This window comes from Saccostrea echinata, unplaced genomic scaffold (genome assembly GCF_033153115.1).
Source record: "Saccostrea echinata isolate AGI-Se365-2 ecotype Australia unplaced genomic scaffold, CSIRO_AGI_Sech_v1 ptg000005l, whole genome shotgun sequence".
Lineage (NCBI taxonomy): Eukaryota > Metazoa > Mollusca > Bivalvia > Ostreida > Ostreidae > Saccostrea > Saccostrea echinata.
In genome coordinates, this window is record NW_026889754.1 from 17,513,727 (window position 1) to 17,535,199 (window position 21,473).

General features: G+C 33.2%; 1 protein-coding gene across 1 annotated transcript; it reads right to left on the reverse strand.

Moving 5' to 3' along the window:
* Positions 1 to 4,039: 4,039 nt before the first annotated feature.
* On the reverse strand, positions 4,040 to 19,621 carry LOC133179745 (receptor-type tyrosine-protein phosphatase kappa-like). Its single transcript, XM_061314439.1, has 18 exons — positions 19,499 to 19,621; positions 19,157 to 19,169; positions 18,183 to 18,355; positions 17,757 to 17,844; positions 15,661 to 15,737; positions 15,538 to 15,574; positions 11,978 to 12,075; positions 11,671 to 11,799; positions 11,299 to 11,441; positions 9,356 to 9,491; positions 9,078 to 9,227; positions 8,816 to 8,915; positions 8,652 to 8,725; positions 8,179 to 8,304; positions 7,972 to 8,094; positions 7,736 to 7,854; positions 6,360 to 6,495; positions 4,040 to 4,111 (listed from the first exon to the last, which is right to left on the reverse strand). The coding sequence occupies exons 1-18, from the start codon at positions 19,619 to 19,621 to the stop codon at positions 4,040 to 4,042; spliced, it is 1,917 nt and encodes a 638-aa protein (XP_061170423.1).
* Positions 19,622 to 21,473: the final 1,852 nt, after the last annotated feature.

A 21,473-nucleotide genomic window follows, 5' to 3' on the forward strand; every position in this document is an offset into this window, starting at 1 on the left:
ATGGAACAAATTTTGACAAGAGGTCTATGGGCCACATCGCTCACCTGAGCACATTGGCTAGACAGAGCACAAATCAGTTCAGTATTAAAAAGATTACTGGGGGGGGGGGGTTGAATTTTATACTATCTGATGATGCTTTCATGTCAATATAACAAATGGCTTTAATGTACTTGAGAAGATTTTTTTAAAAAAATTCCCATATATTCGTTTGTAAAAATTTGATCCCCCATTGTAGCTCCTCCCTATTCCAGGGGTCATCATTTGAACAAACTTGAATCTACACTACCTGAGGATGCTTCCATATCAATATGACTAAACATAGCTTTTCTGTTATTGAGAAGAAATATTTTTTCTGTATGTGCTTATGTAAAACTTTCGACCCCCCACTGGGCCCCACCCTACCCCCGGGGGTCATCATTTGGACAAAATTGAATTTACACTACCTGAGGATGCTTTCATAGCAAAATGACTAAACAATATGATTTTCAGTTCTTGAGAAGAAGATATTTTCCTATATGTTCCTATGTAAAATTTTCGATTCCTCATTGTGGCCCGACCCTATCCCCGGGGTCATCATTTTAACAAACTTGAATCTACACTACCTGAGGATGCTTCCATGTCAAAATGACTAATCATGGCTTTGCTGTTCTTGAGAAGAAGATTTTTCCTATATATTTCTATGTAAAAGTTTGATCCTCCATTGTGGCCCCGCCCTACCCCTGGGGGTCATCATTTGAACAAACTTAAATCTACACTACCTGAGGATGATTCCATATAAATAGGACTCATCATGGCTTTGCTGTTCTTGAGAAGAAGATTTTTAAAGGTTTTTCCTATATATTTCTATGTAAAAAGTTGATCCTCCATTGTGGCCCCACCCTACCCCTGGGGGTTATGATTTGAACAAACTTGAATCTACAATACCTGAGGATGCTTCCATATAAATATGACTCATCATGTTTTTGCTGTTCTTGAGATTTTTAAAGATTTTTCCTATATATTTCTATGCAAAACTTTGATCCTCCATTGTGGCCCCATCCTACCCCCGGGGGTCATGATTTGAACAAAACAGAATCTACACTACCTGAGGATGCTTCCATATAAATTTGACTCATCATGACTTTGCTGTTCTTGAGAAGAAGATTTTTAAAGGTTTTTCTTATATATTTCTATGTAAAAATTCGATCCTCCATTGTGGTCCCGCCCTACCCTCGGGGGTCATGATTTGAACCAAACAGAATCTACATTACCTGAGGATGCTTCCACATGAGTTTCATCTTTCCTGGCCCTGTGGTTCTTAAGAAGAAGATTTTTAAAAGATGATATTAATTTTTCTCTAATTCTTTAATATCTCCCCTTGAAAGAAGGCGTGGCCGTTCATTTGAACAAACTGGATTCCCCATCACCCAAGGATACTTTGTGGCAAGTGTGGTTGAAATTGACCAAGTGGTTCTTGAGAAGAAGTCGAAAATGTAAAAAGTTTACAGACAGTCAGACAGACGGACGCCGGACAAAAAGTGATCAGAAAAGCTCACTTGAGCATTCGGCTCAGGTGAGCTAAAAAGTTATTTAATGAATATTTAAAGATAGATTTACACAACAACATAGTTTTTCAAGTGGCTGACTCTTGAATCAACATTTTTGTACGTAATAGGGATATGGGACCGGTAGAACATTTCTTAGACCCTGCATTGTATGCTTGTTTCTAAGAATTTTTATCGATATGAATTTTCTTTGGCCAAATAATTAGATATTCATCAAGCTACCTTCATATATATTGTATTTCTCAAAACAATTATGAAATACTTGTACTGTATGGATCTGTATAGTAACAAGAGGCCCATGGGCCACATCGCACACCTAAGGACCATGGCTAGGAAAAAAGAAAATTCAGTATACCATTGAAAAGCATTAATGCATAAGTGGGGGGGGGGGGGGGTGCTTACGATTTGAACAAAATTGAATCTACATTAACAAATGATGCTTACATATTTCTTTGACTGTGACTTTTTTCCCTACAAGTTTGAACTTTCATTATGGTCCCACCCTACCCCTGGGGTCATGATTTCAACAAATCTGAATCAGCACTATCTGAGGATGCTTCCATATAAATATGACCAATCATAGCTTTGCTGTTTTTGAGAAGAAGATTTTTAAAAATTTTCCTATGTATTCCTATGCATAACTTTAATCATCAATTGTGGCCCCACACTATCCCCAGGGGTTCATGATTTTTATCATACATGACTCTACACTACCTTAGAATACTTCCAAGTAGTTAATAAGCCAATACAGCGTTGCTGTTCTTGAGATTTCTCATATATACTCCTATGCAAAACTTTGATCGTCCATTGTGGACCCACCCTACCCCTGGGGGTATTTGAACAAACTTGATTCTACACCACATGAGGATGCTTGCATATAAATGTGACCATTCATGGCTTTGCTGTTCTTGAGATTATGATTGATTATTATTTTTCTTGAGAAGAAGACTTGTAAAAATATTTCTTGTATTTTCCTGTATAAAGATTTGATCGTCCATTGTGGCCCCATCCTACCCCTGGGGATCATGATTTGAACAAACTTGAATTCACACCACCTAAGGATGCTTGCATATAAATATGACCAATCGTGGCTTTGCTCTTCTTGAGAAGAAGATTTGTTCCTATATATTCCTATGTAAAACTTTGATTGTCCATTATGGCCCCACCCTACACCTGGGGGTCATGATATTTATTAAATTTGAATCTACACCACCTGAGGATGCTTGTATATAAATATGACCATTCATGGCTCTTCTGTCCTTGAGAAGAAGATATTTAATGATTTTTACTATATATTGTAAAACTTTGATTGTGGCCCCACCCTACCCCAAGGGGTCCTGATTTGAACAATCTTGAATCTACACCACCTGTAGATGCTTCCATATAAATATAACCGATCATGGCTTTGCTGTTCTTGAGAAGAATATTTTTAAAGCTTTTTCCTATGTATTCCTATTTAAAACTTTGATCGTTCATTGTTGTTCATTGTTGCCCCACCCTACCCCTGGGGCTCATGATTTGAACAAACTTGAATCTTGAATCTACACTACCTCACAATGATTCAACATAAGTTTCATATTTCTAAGCACAGTGGTTATTGAGAAGAAGATCTTCATATGATGCCATTGATTTTTCACAAATTCATAATTACCTCCCCTTGAAAGAAGGTGTGACTCTCGAATCCCCTTTACCCAAAAGATACTTTGTGGCATGTTTAGTTGAAATTGGCCCCGTGGTTCTTGAGGAGAAGATGAAAATGTAAAAGGTTCACGACAACGCCGACGATGACAACGCCAACAACGCTGACAATGACACAACGGACAAATTCTGATCAGAAAAACTCATTTGAGCGTTCGGCAAAGGTGAGCAAAAACAATAACCAACATCTATTCAATATACTTCATTAAATACATTTTCCAATCATATCTTGCCACTCATTCTCAAAACGGCAATATGTAACTTATCAATCAATCGAGAAAATTTACCCTGTCAAATAAACATTTTAATTATACTTTTTATCAAAACACAAAAGATAATTATTTAGCAATTTTTAGCAAAGAGTAAATCAAATTATGAAATTAATTTATATTAGTCATAAAAAAAATCAAGTCGATGGTCAATATAACCGAGCAATGGTCGAGTTCATATCCCTAACAAAAATTGTTATGTGATACATATGTCATTTTTATAATATCACATATTATCAGAATTGTCTTTTTTTTTTGGTTATTTAATATAGCTGAAGTGTTCAATACAAAAGAAATAAGAAAAAATATTAAGAAGATATTTTGAAATAATGTTATTCAGCGTATGATAAAAAACCATTCACTGCAATTACCGGAGTTCATGAAAAATGATAGTCTCAATTTAATTAAATTGGTTGCAAAAGTAATTTAAACATATAATAAATAAAATATCTATTTTTGATCAATCGGGAAACATGAAAGATTGAGCTTATTATAGTTCACTTAGAAGAAAACTTAATATAGTGTGCCTTAAGCATTAGCATATATCCCCTCCGATGAAAAAGATCCACCAAGTATTTGGTAACACCTCCTGTACTCTTCCTGAAATATAATGAATAGCAAGAAGAAATGAAGCTCACATGTATTGCAAACCAGTTCAACGTAACAGGATTAACATCATAAGATGGAAAGTTACTACAAAGTACTTATATAATATTATACCATACATAGAAGATAAATAATACAATTGGTATTAACTAGCTAATATAGGACAAAATATACAATGACAGAAGGATAAAATGAATAAACTATCACCATTTGTCAAGTATCATCAATTCTTGATGAGAAAAGATACATAATTCCTGATTTGAATAAAAAGAGTTAACAGCCAGAAGACAAATATCGTTATAATAGGATAGCATTCCTAAAAAACAGTAAACAAGTTGCATGTTTTTGGTGAGAAATGACTAGATTTTTATTTCTTTAGGATATGTACAAGAAAAAACGAATGATACTTGAAGGATAACGATTAGCAATCACATAGTTATTTTTAATCAAATCCTCAAATTTACAAACAATTCTTTACGCAGTTACGTTAAGGCTTCCCAAAAAATATCGCAGTGTACTCTGTGCCTCCACTTCTCTGAACTACAGCTTTTGACATCATAATCAAAAAATGACGTAAAGTCACTGCAAACTTGAGCTGTTATGATTAAGGAGAGTGTCATAATCTTTACACATTATTTCAATCTGAACATAAAATGTCAGAAAGCTATGTAAAATAAACGTGGTTTAATCGTATTTTTAAAATCTTAAATATCTAAATATTTTAAATACTTTGCTTTATTACTCCTGTTTTCAGTCAGCGTGTTCAAAACATATACGAAATTTATACGGTTGACATTTACTCTTTCAACACCCGTGGATAGAGTAGAATTTAAAATATGTGTATAAAAGAGTCTGGCGCAGGCGATTAATGAGAAATAATTTGAGATCTTTTGTGGAAATCTGTAAGAGGAGTTTCTCCTCAAACTGACTCTTGCCTGGGAAAAATGTGTGATGGCTTTGTTTTAATACAGATGAAAAATACCCTCAAATTTGTCGGTAAGTTGAATTTATTGTTAAATATGTTGTACACAAGTAATAGTATAACTTTTCCCAAGCACATTTCGGGTTCACAAGGATACGACGAGTTTATTTCTTTGACAAAAAATTAATAATAATTATGTTAATCGGCTGTGTCGAAGCGACTAATGTGACAAACATCAAAAATTATGAATGAAGTCGAGTGATATCATAATAAATATGTTTATATATAGCTAAGAGAACTCTTTATATAAATTGGCCGTACCTAACTACATAACTTACAAATTAAAATCAAAACCGATCTTGCAATGCAGTGTTATGTTTTGAACGCATTTAAAGCTTCGGAAAGTCTTAACATTGCTGCCTACTTTGTAAAGCCCTTCATTTTGTTTTTAAATTAAAAACAAGAGGCCCAGGGGCAACATCGCTCACCTGAGCACTATGGCTAGGAAAAAGCAGAAATCAGTTCAGTCTTGAAAGGTTGAAAAGTTTAAATAAAAAAGTGGTTCGGGGGTGGGGGAGGGGGGTGGGTGGGTGGGTGGGTCTTGATTTGAACAAATTTGAATCTACATTATCTGAGGATGCTTCCATTCAAATATGACCAATCATGGCTTTGCTGTTCTTGAGTAGAAGATTTTTAAAGATTTAACTATGTATTCCTATGTAAAACTTTGATCGCCCATTGTGGCCCCACCTGACCCCCGGGGGTCATGATTTGAACAAACTTGAATCTACACTACCTGAGGATGCTTCCATGTAAATATGACCAATCATGGCTTTGCTGTTCTTGAGAAGAAGATTTTTAAAGATGTTTCCTATATATTCCTATGTAAAACTTTGATCGCCCATTGTGGCCCCACCTGACCCCCGGGGGTCATGATTTGAACAAACTTGAATCTACTCTACCTGAGAATGCTTCCACATAAGTTTCATATTTTCAAGCACAGTGGTTCTTGAGAAGAAGATTTTTTGATGATGTCATTAATTTTTCACGAATTCTTAATTATCTCCCCTTGGAAGAAGGTGTGGCCCTTCATTTGAACAAACTTGAATCCCCTTTACCCAAGGATACTTTGTGGCAAGTTTGGTTGAAATTGGCCAAGTGGTTCTTGAGAGGAAGATGAAAATGTGAAAAGTTTACAACAACGACAACGTTTACAACGACGACAGACAACGGACAAATTTTGATCAGAAAAGCTCACTTGAGCCTTTGGCTCAGGTGAGCTAAAAATGATAATTGCAAACCGCGCCAATGAAAACTTACAAGCGTTGAGATGACTTCTGGTCTCCTTGTTTGTATCTGTCGGACTCTTGTAAAAATATCCACCTCTCCGTCCATTCGAAGCTGTTGAAGGGCGTTATGTAAAACACAGAATATCCCAGCTGGACCAGCACCATTACTTTATAATGAAGATACTAAAATTATGTCATTGCATCAGTTGAGAAGAAGAAACATATTATAAATGTAAAAATGTAATTGACGAAACGTTTTACTTACTCTGAATTAAAAATCAAAGATCTTGGTAGGATGCATTTTAAGACAATTCTGATATAATTTGTAATCTAATTTTTAAAGTCTACCATTAACTGTCCTATGGATGTCAAGAACTATAATTGTTATCGCTTAACGAAGGTGCTAAGGTGACATAAGGCGATTATGATGGCACGACATTGCGATGACGATGTTACGATAGCACGATAAAGAGATTGTGAACATCCTGTCGTCTTAATCATACCATTCCTCCATCGTCATCGTACAATCACTTCATCGTGCCATCGCACAATGTATCATTGTCATTCCGCTATCACTCCTGTATCATTATACCATCGCTTCTTCTACATTGCGTTATTGGGTCATCGCACTATCGACCCAAACCTCGATGGTGCGATGATGCAAAAGTCAACTACATAGCCCTATCCGGATTCCAGACAAAATCTTCACCAATCAATCTACTGTAAATCACATTTTATTCGCTATAAACCTCATTTTCCTATAATAACGCGAGACGGTCTCCTGGGAAAATTTTATTCGCGCTGGTATTTTATAAGCATTTATAAAGCAAAGTACTAGCATTTATGAAAATTTGTCTCACTTCTAAACACCAGTTCAATACAAGAGAAGATATGATGAAATGGTAATATCCAGGATCACAGCGTGTGTGACCGCTCATAGGGGGATGTTTACTCCTAGGCGTTTATGTCCTCTTCAAAAATTTGTATTGTTGATAGATTTTTTGAGATCGATCACTATTCGTTATCTTCACCGTTTTCACTTTTTATAGTAAGGTACGGATCGATTATTTAATTTTTTATGCATTTTTCCACTACATTTCGTGAATACTTTTAAGAGACGTAAAAGAAAAGATTATCTGAGTATCTTTCTGTGTAATTTTAAACATAACATTCTTTTTTCTCAAAAGAAGTATGTTTCGTGTATTTTATTGTTTTTTAAAAAAATAAATCAGTTCTATGTTTTTTTCTGGTAGTAATTTTGTTAAATGCTAATATTGATAAGTCTTGCTTCTTTCAAAATAAAATATTCGTGTGGTCAAAAAACTTAAATTGTATAATGTGTGCGTTTAAAACTAGTTTCTTTTATCATAATTAAGAAAAAATTTAAACAGATTTGTAGATTCTTACCTGCTTATGACAAGAGAAGTTGATGCATTTCCTTTCTCTAGAAGCATATTTGCACCTTTCAATAAAGCCTCATCATTTCCAGATGGAATTTGAAAGACATCAATGTACGATTTGTAATCCTTTATTCATAAAACATAAATAACTTATGATGTAAAATGTATTTCATTTTTAGAAACAAACATTCGAAGTAAAAATAAGAGAATTAACTAGCAAGAAATCTTTAAACTTAGTCTTACGTCTGTTGATATAAGAAGACGATCTTGTTGGATACCATGACAGTCAAACCCATTATTTTTCGCACTTATGATAAAAGGATTACAGTGAAGCTTTTTTCCTCCATTAGGTAGCCAGTTTGCTTCCTTGTTATGATAAAAACTATTTTACATACATTAATTAAAATCTAGTAAAACTGAATAGAATTGTGATAAGTTTGTATAACATACCACTTCACCGTCATTCAGAACCACCATTGATTCGACTTCATGGTCCCTGCACAATCTCCACAAATCAACCTCTGTATCAGGAAGAGGCTTCTGGGTCACAATGAATCCATATAGGGTAGTAAAAGTCTGAAAGTTAAATCATATTTCATTAAATATTGTCTGTGCCACTTTTAGTCAACTACAATGTCAAACAAATTTAAAAAAAAAATCACATTAATGCCATGCATTCCTTTGATAAATCAAATTAGATATGGTTTAATTTTTATTTTTTTTTGATTTTTCGAATGAAATTTATGATATGAAGGAAGACAATTACATCATATCTTATAAAACAAAATTTGAAAGAAATATTGTTTACTTCATGATTGAAAAAAAAAGTAACAGTCATTAATTCCAGTAAAACCTTTTTCCCTTATAAGAGTGAAAATCAATGTTCCTTGTATGTTCATAAAAGTTGAAATTACGATACGTACGGAAACAAACACTGCATTGATGTAGTCATTTCTTCCTTTAACATAGGATGTTAAGTAAGGTCTGTATTTTGATGCTAAAAATAAAATTGCTGACTACTTAAAAAAAAAAAATTAATTGCATAGGTATAAATTAACCAAATTTTGATATTTAGTTAAAATCTCACCTGGCAAAATATTCATATCCACATTTTTTGCTCTGTTTGTGGGTTTCACAGCATCTTCTTTCATCACATTATCATAAAAGGGTTTCAAAGCCACTAACAACTGAAAAGCAATCAAATGTTAAATCATATGTATAATCATAAAAACAAGTTCAAAATATCAACACATTTTATGAACAATAAAGTTTAGTTTGTACCAAAATATAAAAAGATCTTATAAACGATTACAAAGGTTTGGTTCGTAAACTTTCTTAATTTATATTACCTGAAACTCTTTGTTCAGTTTTTGTTGATTAAAAGGTGATGCATCGTTCAGAAGGGTGAGTACTTTAGCTTGAAGATCACGTTCAAAGATCACAGTTTCTTGATCTTGAAATCCACAGAGTAATGCTTTATACAAGAATACATACTGCTCCTACAGATAAAAAATCTAATATAAAGGTATGTGTATGATAATCGGAGGGAGTGGATATTTTCTAGTACGGAGCAAATTGATACAATCCATTTTCATATATTATATTTAAACATATACTGTTATCTTACAACTGTTTGAACCATGTTCATACGATCCTCTCTCATTTGCTTTACAAAATCAAAGACATTGATCCACCCCGTTTCTCTTCCTTGATGTAGTAACACATTCAGACCAATATATGTTCCTGTTCTGCCCACTCCGGCACTAAAATATCAAAGTTCATATAAATGAATGTGTATCTAGTTGCATACTATATATATATTCTGAATTTAATTATTTAAATGTGCTAGAAGAAATCTCAATCAAATTATATGTAAAGAAGAGAAATAATTCGAACTAAAAATTGCAGAATATTTAAGGAAAATTTTCGATCAGTTCCAAATAACTATTACCAATTTCTTTCTCTTTTTTTTTTTTTTGGAAAAAAGCGAGACAAATGTGATTAGGTAGTTAGAGAGATTTGACAGGAAAATGCGATCAACTTCTCGGGAATGTTTTCATGAAAGGGCAACACATTTTACCACCAAAATCTCAAACGATTATATATAAATTGAAATTATTTTAGGTTTATCGAGGACGCATTATCATTCAAATTTCTTATTTTCATTGCAAAGTCGACTCTATATATATATACCTATCATATCGAAATAAAAGATGCCACAACGTCTGATACATCTGTTTCTTTTTTTTGTTTTTTTTTTTAAAGAAAAATACACTAATAGGCTAATGGTAACCTACAAAACTCATGACATACGTGCACGTGATGACTTTAATTTTTTTATCATCAAAGTCCCTTATTTTTAGTAATATACCTCCATCACCTGAATATCGAGTTTTTGTCTGGCAGTTGATTCGATTTCTAAAGCGAGTCAAGCTACTGACAAACAAGATGATGAAACAAGAATACCAAAAGTCTTAATTAAGCGAGCAATTAGCAAAGCCTATGGTAAATACAATAAAATGGTCAACAGGTACAATTCAACATTATATCGAATTCTGCTTCTCATTTATTTTCAATTTTCATCTAAATTTGCTCGGTTATTATTTACATACGGAATTGTCTATGGAATTTTCCATTTGCCCGAATAAGGCAATGAGCACTCTGCGTGTGTGACCGGTCGACAGGGGATGCTTACTCCTCCAAGGTACCTGATCCCGACCCTTATGTTTTTGTTTTTCGTGTTTGTGCTGTTACCTATTTGTATTTTCCAATGGAATTTTGACCTTGATTACTCTTCCTAATCTCCATATTTCATTCTGATCATGCATGTAGAAACATGTTCTGAATTCATTTTAATCATCTGTTCAAATTATACCTTATAATGTATACAGGACAATGATGACACAGGATCACATCTCTCTGTTTTTACAGGTCTTATCTGCTCATAATTCATACTGTTTTAATGTTCTTTTGAGAATGATCATTGCTCGTCATCTTCACAAGAAATATATACTTTTTGTAACATGATTATTTGCAATGGATTGTACAGTTTACAAACATTTTTCATTTATGTATGATATGTGATATGTATTTATGTAAAAACAAGATTGTTTGTTTAACATCTTTTTGGAAATTTTTACTCATACTGAGTCACCACCACTTGCCGGTGTATGGCTGAAAATTGTACTCGACGTTTCCGACCTTTGAGCAGCGAAAGGTCTTTTCCTTGCCAGCACCTACTGCGGCATGGGGCCTCCGTTTATACGTCCCCATGCGAAGTATCGGTCTCAACATCTCAACTTTTTACTCCACGACTCTAGAACACTGCGCCACGCGGGCAGCTAGTTTCTTATGAAGATATATAAAAGTACAATTTATTGCAAGATTCACATTTTATCCTCCTTAGAATGTTTATCTGTTTTTGTGTACTTGCATAAAAAATGACGCCCACGACAAACCCATTCTATACCAATACCATTATACTATTGCCATTGTTAATTGTTTCTTCACAAATCCGATTTTTTTTCTATTGAAGATTTAAGTATAATAGAGATCGTTATCGCCACCGACCTGCAGTGAACCAGTAATGGAGATCTAGCTTGGTAAATTTTGATAACAGTTCTGTGGAACTGAATAATTCCTATCTCCTCTGGAGTGCCATGATCTGGCCAAGCTGTGTAATGGAACTGTGTGATTGTTCTCAAGGAGTTTGACTGTAATGAAATTACAAAAAAAGGATCTACATTAACGTCTTGGAAACTCAACCGCCAAGCAAGACATGCAATTAGATTCTCAAACATAAATAAATAAAGTTGAAGATAACGTTTATAAACTAAAATATTGCCATTCTATATTTCTTCTACATGTAGGTAGCGCTTTTATAAAACGTGTATTCAATACTTGAAGTGGGTATGTTTTGAATGTAAAGTATTTAAGATGTACGTTTTCTCTCTGAAGTGAGAACTTCCGAACAGTAAAGAAAGCATAGGTAGTTTCTTCCAAAAGGCGAATTTTACATGGACCGATGTTCATAGAGCGATCTTTATTGGGCCAGTACTCCTTGCATTTGTTCTATAAAAATGGCTTGATTATGAATACATGTTATATTCAATTAAAACAATCACATAGGACCTAAAACAAATTGGAAAAAAGTATCAGTCATTAAAAGAAACAAGATGAATAAATCAACAAACGTACATAAGAAAAGATTTTCACTGGAACATCTGATTTATATCATACATCAGCATACCTTCCCATTTTCTACAAGATTTGTCAGCATAAGAACGAATGCAATATTCTCTTGCCATATCATTCTCCAAAAGTCAATAATTGTATTCTTCTGAGGACCTGTATGGAAATATAGGTTCATTTTCTTTTAAAATATTTAAGATGGATAACATTGAGGATCAACAGCTGAATACTTGAAATATTTATGCTATGGGAAAAAAGTCCATCACAAAGAAATCAGCAGGCATGTTTACGAAATTTTCCTAAGATTGTTCCTAAGAAATTTCCTAAGACATATCTTAGGAAAATTTTAAGATCATCCTAAGATTTTCTTAAGGTGTTTCTTTAGGTGTTTTTCAAAGCTATCTTAAGAGTATCCAAAACTAAGACGTCTTAAATCATTATGATAAAGAAATACGCAAAGTTTTAAACCATTGTCAGGAATCAGAGAGTGGTCATTTTTACCATGTACAGGTTATGTAGATCATAATAATGAAAATATTTGAAAGAGTAAAAATTAAAAAAAAAAAAATTAAACATTTTTTTTAAATCTATAGATATAAATAATATGTTTTTTTTAAATAATCATCTTATTTCGACGATATAATATTGACTGTAATTAAAATCAAATAGATTTCCATTTGATCATTCAAAATTCTTGAACCATGAAAAGCGCGCCAATTTTCTCCGTGGAAGTCTTATTCATTGACAATTTCTGTTCGACAAGAAAACACCCAGTAGGATGAGTCGAAAGAGGAGTTCTATTTTTGTCCAAATTGAAATCGAAATACTGCTTGATGAGATGGAGTAAAACAAAGCCATTTTATTTTCAAAGTTTTCCAACGTATATCTACAAATTCCTCAAAGAAAAGAACATGGGAGGCAATATGTGAGAAAATCAAGAAGGCAAATAATATCGACCACTGTAGGACAGTAGAAGATGTTAAGAAGAAATGGTCCTCTTATATGAGTGAGACGAAAAAGAAGGCTGCGCAAAATCGCAGGGAAACAGGAAAACTGGAGGAGGCCCCCACCCCAGGGACTAAATCCTACGCAGGAAAAATTGTGGGAATAATTGGTTGTACCTTAATTTCTGGCATAGAGGGCAGTATCGACACCTGTGAGGTTACCGAAGAAAACGGTACAGTAACGTGTAAACTCTCTCTCTCTCTCTCTGAAGTGAAATTCAATAGTTCTATTTTGTTAGCAGGTTAAATCTTACTATTTTTGTTGTGCATTCGCGTGAAGCACTGAATATCGGAAGAGTTCTAACCATTGGTATTCTTGGAAAGTAGATTCATGCAAGCACGTAACATCGGGGGGTGGGGAGGGGGGGCAAACATAGCTTTTTTTACATTGTACCATTGAAAATGTTCATTGAAAGACCGGTCCCCCTCCCTCCCCACTTTTTGGTGCAGTATAGTTAAAAGGGTAATGCAATAGGGAATATAAAATGATACTGAAAGAAATTGGAACCTAACAACCCAACCCCCCCCCCCCCCCCCCAATCAAATAGGATTTTCGAGTTAGGAAAATTTTCTTTTCTTTTTTTGCATGACAAGTTTTTTCAGATAAGTTGAATTCTTTTTCGCCGGCTGTCCCCTTCCCTTTCAAAAGCAAGATATACTACGTCCCTTGCATGTGCAAATACAGTATACGTATAACTGTGTAATAATTCAACATCTGTAGAAAGCACATGATATACATACAATTCCAAAAAAAAAAAAAAATCCATGATTTTCTCTTTTTGTTTTGTTTTGTTTTTTTTAGATATATTGAGCGTTGAGTCTGCATGTTCAGGTGACAGTACATGCACTAGTAATGTGCCGCAATGTGATTTGCCAGTTTCTCGCGACGAGTCCGTTGAATCCGGACCCTCAAAGATTAGGAAAAGGGAAAAGACAGTGAGGATATTTATGAAAAAAAGTTATTGAGCATTGAGGAGGAAAAGCTTTCAATCATGAGACAGATGCTGGAGATTGAAAAGGAACGTTTGGAGTTAGACAGACAGAGACTTAATATAGAGACACAGTGCATCAAGTTTACTTAGCCAAGCATGGTGTTACTTTTGAATGAACTAATATATAATTTGCACAGATACCTACATGACAGTAAACGATTACTTATGGTTCTTTAAAATTATTTTTGTAATTGATTTACTGGTACGTTCATCATTTGACAGAATGATACACACAGACTCAACCCAGAGAGAGAGAGAGAGAGAGAGAGAGATTTTGACTCGCATACTCCTATATCATATTGATAAGAACAAGAAACACTGCCTTTGTTTTAATTTGTAATACATATAATTAAATTATTCCTCTTGATGCGAGTGCATTGCAGAAGTGTGTGAGAGAGCAACGAATGACAACTCTGCATATGAAATTGAGGGAGCGGTGGGTGGGGTGGGGGATAGAGAAATATACATGTATTTTGAAATTGTTCACATAAATCATGGATTAAGGGTCTTGAAAGCCTATACCTTCTTATAATAGCTTCATCATCAAGGTAGTCAAGAGGTTATCAATATCTCTAAATACTCTGTCACGTCTGATACGACGATTTCGTCGAGCCAGCAACAACATGGGCGCGGCCATTTTTGCTTAAGATAGACTTAAGATATGTCAAAAGCTGTCCTAACTTTAAGATAATTCTGAAGAACTTTCTTAAGTTAGGATACTTTCGAAAACCCCACTTAGTCTTAAGAATTGTCCTAAGTATATCCTAAGACGTTTCTTAGTCCTAAGATAGCTTCGTAAATATGCCTGCAGGAATATTTTCTTTTATTATGCAAGTTTTCAAATAGGATGAGTGGTGTATTATTATACAAAAAACGACTTGGGTTGAGGGCAAAATTGATTTATTTAGCCCCTTATCCTGAGAGATGAAATACTGCCCGTCACGGAGCGGAGGTCACGATTTTTGTCCAGAAGGGGCTTACATACTCAGTGTGTCTCAAAAACATTCAAAAATATGAAAAAGAAACAAATTGATAAAACAACCTTTCGTTTTCATTCATCTACATTCAGCTGTATATCGAATGGCTTATTCTACACGTTGCTTGAAGTGCTAGCGCTTCTTCAAGTTGCAATGACTCTATTATTTGTATTTTCAATGTGATGTTTTGCTTTTCGGAAGTCGCGATGGATTTTTGTCATAAAATCAGGCTACCTATCAGAATCAAAATCAATGATATGGTTGAAAAATTTTCTTTACTGGTCAATAGTAAAAATTAAATGACTGTAAATATTTTTTTCAGAAGAGCAAATATCAATTATGTTGCCTGTTTCTCTATATCGAGAAAAGAGGGGCTATTATTTACTGAATATAACAAAGATTTATATTAGCATCAATTCTAATTTAATTAGATGTCACTTTCAGATAAAACTTGATGTATTTGCATTTCTGCTTCCAAACAAACAGAAAAAAATATTCTTGATCAAAAGATTGGATACTGAAACTGTAACACTGCTCAAGTGATGCATTTGTGAAATAACTCACAGTTGATAAGACAAAATGTTTAGTTTAAAATAAGAATAAAAGACGAGAAATAAGAAAGAAAATATAATTTAAATCTGCTACCTTGTGTTGCAATGAAGCGATTTTCCCCGTATAAATCCTACAAAGATTGATTAAACACAGTAAATATAACAAACAAATAAGTATAAGACAAATGAATTTGATAACCCTTAAACAAAATATTACCCTAATATAATTTGCGTTTATATAGTCATTGTCATCTTTATTCCATTTTTCTTTAAGGATTACTCTGGAATGTTCATCTACAACAAAAGTATATTTTATGCAATTCCACATACGATAGCCAACTGCTTACTGCCAACTGCTCACTGCTTACTGCCAAATGCCACTGCTTATAGATGATATTGCCTATTTTGTTATCTTAATAGCTTTAATGCGCATACTTGAATAAATCATATCACAGCAAGAAAAGAACTGCAAACGGTAGTAATGGCGTAATATCCTTTTTTCACTTCGCGTTATTACGCCTTTTTCCGCGTTGCATTGCAGAAAAATAATTCAGTATCTTTATTAACTGGGGGGGGGGGGGTGGTGGTGTTAAAGGCGTATATAAAACGTCAGGTAAAACGGAGGAGGGGTGGACAAACTTTTAGTAGAATCTTTGGGTAACATTTGTTGTATTTATACGAGAAATACTACTGAAAATTATAATATAGGGCATTTTATTCTTTTTAAAAATAGTACATCAAATGCAAGGAAGCAATTTCAGGGGGGGGGGGGTGCATAACGAAACGAAAATCCCTTGACAGGTAAATAAAAAGATCACAGGCGTCATTATTGATAAAGCATAACTGTATAGTATGTGTTGGCAATTTATTGTGAACACCTTAGCCCCCCTCCCCCTTCCACAATCACCACCAATGCTTCTACAGACCAGACGTTATCCATTAATTCGATTTAAATACAACACACACACACACACACACACACACATATATATATATCGTTCTTTTGTCGTATGTGAACCCCCACCCCCGTCAAAAAATCGAATCATCTGCCTGCAAGGAAATGTGGGATTTAAATTTTTGTTTTTATGAGGAAATACGCCTTCCGATATACTCCATCCTCGCCTTCACAATTTAAAAATTCCTGCAGTGAACATGCCAATATTTGTTTTTATTGTAACTCGTCAACAGTTTACATCCATTTTATTCAATATCAATGGCAGTTTGGCCATTAAAACTTGCTTGATTGCAAAGAAGAGTTCAATAGTAATGGATAAATAATTTTAAAAAGTAAATTGCTCTTATTTACAATCTTTTCATAAGAGGGTGTTCGAAAATTTTATCAATTGAAATCGGGCTTTAAGATATAACCAGATTTTCATATACTCATGGAAATGGATAAATGACCCTCAAATCACTCCGTATATTTAACTTATCATGTAAAAGTCAACATATTAGATTGATAAAGTACATTTCTTTTAAAATTTGTAATCTTGTTAAAATTGGCAATAAAATGACTATTTTTACTGTTTTTAGTCAGTAAACGTGTTCTACAAACAACCCCCCCCCCAACACCCCAATTCCCCTGAAACAACAAAACCATTAGTATGAATTTGTGAAATGACAATTCATTAAACATGTAAAAAGGAATTGTTGTTTCATGGGGGGGGGGGGGTTTAAGAATATTTTCCGTTGATTTTTACAGTAAAAAAAAACCGACAAGTTTTACCAAAAATATAGAGTCATCTCTCTTTATTTTCCCAAAAAATTACGTTTTATTATGAAAATTCACATAAATATCTATATAAGTATGGATAATCATTCAAATATGTTAACTTTTTAAATTAACTCAAAGATAGGCGGCAGAATATTACTATCGTTTGCAGTTCTTTTCTTGCTCTCATATGATTTCTTCAAGCATGCGCATTAAAGCTATTAAGATACAAATAGGCAATATCGTCCACAAGCAGTGGCAGTTGGCAGTAAGCAGTGAGCAGTTGGCAGGAAGCAGTAAGCAGTTGGCAGTGAGCAGTTGGCTGTCGTATATGGAATTCCATGATATTTTGCATTATTATTTTTTTTTTTTATACAAATTCCATTGATTAGAAAAGGACGATTTGTATATGTCAATATTAAATTTTGGAATACAAGTAGAATGTAGTAAAGTTAGAATATCATTTGGATGTGCTTTACTTTTCCATAAATGTAAAGGAATATTGCATTGTTTTCATATGAATTATTATAACTACGTAATTAAATTGAAATTATTGTGACTGAAATAAAAGGGAGGAAACTGAATTGGTAAGACATTCCTACAAGGAAATGTCGTTTTGAAACGATTCTTCGTAATGTTTTCTTTCTTCTGGGCAGTGTGACAGCTCTCTAGGTCTTCAGTTGGTAGTCTCTGTTTTTACGATAAAAAGAAAGTTATTCTCAAACTTAAATGAACCGGCTAAAAGCAATAATGCAAAAAGTACGATCAAAAGAATTGAGAATTTGCATACTTCTGGATCTTTTGTTTAAGCTGCTACATAAAGTTTTATAAATTTGAGCGTTTTCATATTCTCAATTTACAGTTAACGTTATTTAATCAACAAACAATAAGTACATACGTAACATTCATTCGTCAATAGTATTAGTGTATCATATCTTTCTAAATATGTAACTAATATTCATGAAACAAGAATATTCTTCCTTTCGCTTTAAACTTCTTCATATTTGACTCCAAAAATCTCATTCTACCTTATATTCCAGGTAAAACAAAGATTTTTCACCAGCACTTTTTGCTGCAATGTAACTCTGTAGTTCCTCTATTTTAACATCATGGCTGGTTTGGATTGCGTTGTAATATACATTATCAACAGCATAGTCCAGACTTGTCAATTGATCTTCATTTGATGATTGGGCCAAGTAACCTATGCAGATTAGGTTGTATATTTATATACGATGAATTTAAGGTTAGAAAGAATAAACAGCTTATTTTTGTTAAATTTATCAATCCTTGATTATCACACTATAATTAAAAATACTCATAAAGCAGCTGGTCAGACAATGATTTATTGCATATGGGCGTTAGTAATCTTTCCTATTTAATTTCTATGTGATTCCAAAACTATCTTACAAATTCTCATATTATAATATACATTACATATGGACAATGTATCTAGATATAAGCATGCAATGGGTGCTTTTTTTCTCTTATTTTAAACAAATGATATGAGTGACGTCACTTTGGCCGAACTCTGGAGACCCGTAATAGAAGAATGAGAAGAATGTACGTCTTTTTGTTAAATTTTGTTATGAAAAGTTAAAAATAACCCCCTAAATCTGACGGTCTTTTTTCTTTGTTCTCTTCAACTTCTCCCTCAGATATCACTGTCAGGCTTCTTGTATCAGTTGATACATTTTTCAAGTTTCGTCGTCTTCAAAGGATAATATAATTAAGTGTATATTCCATTGTAAAAAGCAAACAAACATATATTGATTGAGCAATGCTTAATTCATGTAGATCTTTTGAAAGTCATTTATAGACTACACGTGCATCATTTTAGTAATTTTACAAAATACTTTTCATATTCTATTTTATAACAGGAAGCAGTTCTATGTATATAAAGAACTAATAGAGTTTTCCGTAGGAAATGTAGAATATTTTTCTAATCACAGAACACCTTTTTCAACAATTGTGAAACAACAAAAACTCTATCTAAGCAATATACCTTTGAAGTACAACTATGCAAATCACAAAACCCGCAGAAATAGTTAGTGCTATAAGGACCCCTCCAACAATCAATCCTAGGTTACTTTTAATTTCCAATGATAATTCTAAAAGAAAGGTGATTGTCATAGTAAATATTTATTATAGAATTCAATTAGTTATTTTTGATACATCGAATAACTGTTTTACAAGAATTAGGACGGTATTCATAATCTCAGAAAAGGTACTGATTATTTTTTTTTAATCGTCTGATTTTATTTTTGTGTATCTTGTAGTACTACCAATGACTTTATATAGATAATCGGAATAATTCTGGTATATTATTAAGCATCTCGACACATACCATCACATCTGACACCTTTCCACTCCTCCTGACACCCAGTGAGACAGTGTCCGTTGGTTTTGTTACATGTACTTTGATTGCAATTTCCACAAGCTTCACCACAACTGGATCCGTAAAATCCATCTTTACATTCTGAAATGCATTATCTTACAAAAGTTTATTTACTGATTTTTATTGCATCAAAATCTAATTATTCGAAATATTTGAATACCTTGCATGAAACAAATATCAAAATGTACGATGCAAAGAATAATAGCTTTAAATGAAGAAGAAAGACCCAAAAGAATGTTAAATCTTATTTTTCTTTAGCATAACACCAGTCGCTTTAAAATAAAGTTACTGTCTCACATTTTTTTTTTTATTAAAGCTGGTACACATAGACGTAATAACATCTTTTTTACACAAATCGAGGGGATTGAAGCCGTTAGCGCAAAATATCACTTTTATTTTATTATTTACAAATACATTGTATTTTTGACAATATTCTTGTAATTATTTAAATGTGAATTGAATAGAGACAGAGAGAGAGAGAGAGACCGAGAGAGAGGGAAAGAAAACAAAAAACTGGATGACTCTTGATATAATTAAGTTCATAAATTACACACAATTATTATCGCAATTGGGTGTGATATATTGCGAATTTTAAAATATTTTACCAAGTTTGCGATTTCATTAGCATATTTAACATGTTTAAGCTGATATATTGTAGAATCATATACCATCGCAGTGAGAACCGTTCCAATGGATATTGCACCCGTCTTCACAAACCCCTGTCACATTGTGGCAATATGTTCCAGGTTTACAATGACCACATTTACTTGTGCAGTTCTCCCCGTAAAACCTATCATCACACACTAAAAATAATTAAAGTAAAATATTAAAACTATATCATATCAACTGAAATGAAATATTTAAAAAAAATTACAATAATGATTAGTTTTCAGGTTTTTGCATGCAAGCTTGACAAAAATGTTCTTCAAACAACAAATTCAACAAAGATTTATTTCGGTGTCATACTATGAAAATAAGATCAAGACTAACCGTGGCATCTTGATCCACTCCAGCCATTCTGACAGCCTTCATGACAAATTCCTGAGATACGGTTACATACAGTTCCAATTTTACACTTGCCACATGTGTGTGCACAGTTTTGCCCATAATAGCCATCTTTACAAGCTATGGCAAACGTTAACTAATTAACAAGCTTGCAGGAACAAGAAAATAACCAATGAAAATAATAAGTACATAATAATAATATCTTATCTAGATTGCCCATTCCATTCCTGCATGTTTGTTCTTGGTGATCTTATATTCCCATCCAAGATATTTTTTTTTCAATGAAATATAAAATATTTGATTTTTTGTAGCAAACAAAAACAAACAAACAAACGAACAAAAGGAGAACTCAAAGCTGAATCAAAAGGAAAATGCTGATATGAACGCTGAAAAATTTGACTAAACTCCTTAGTCGAAGAAAAAAAATAACCCTCTAAAAATTTTAAAATGATATATCTTTTCAAGTATACTTTGTTCATTTCCTCTTAAAAAAAATAAATAAATGGCGGATCTTAATTGATTTTTTTTTCCATGCAAGACACTGTAGATATTGTCCTCAGCAAAGAGAAAGTAGTAATATAAAACGAATTTGCGTTTTCTTGTAAAATTTCAGTGCATCCTTTTGCATTTTTATCTTCGCGATCCAACTTTCTGAAATACTAAGCATACAGAAATAAATATATCTCCCTACACATTTTTTGTAACAAAAGACATATCTTATTTAACAAGAAAATATTTGCAGGTATTTCCAGGTACTTCTAGAGCCACACAACCGTGACATAATAAAACGTATGTAAAATTCCGGGTTCATATAGCCAAGGGTGTTCGACTGAAGGACAACCGAAACATAATAAACCAACTTAAAAAAATTATATATCCCCTTCGTAATATATATATATATATATATATATATATATAT

What these genes read in the sequence shown, in the direction of transcription:
- LOC133179745 (XM_061314439.1), bottom strand. Translation starts at nt 19,621, where the DNA reads ATGGATTTTACGGATCCAGTTGTGGTGAAGCTTGTGGAAATTGCAATC. An exon ending in TTTCAAAACGACATTTCCTT is followed by an intron (nt 15,738 to 17,756) that starts GTAGGAATGTCT and finishes CTTTTGTTGTAG; the next exon opens with ATGAACATTCCAGAGTAATC. An exon ending in TAAACGCAAATTATATTAGG is followed by an intron (nt 15,575 to 15,660) that starts GTAATATTTTGT and finishes CAATCTTTGTAG; the next exon opens with GATTTATACGGGGAAAATCG.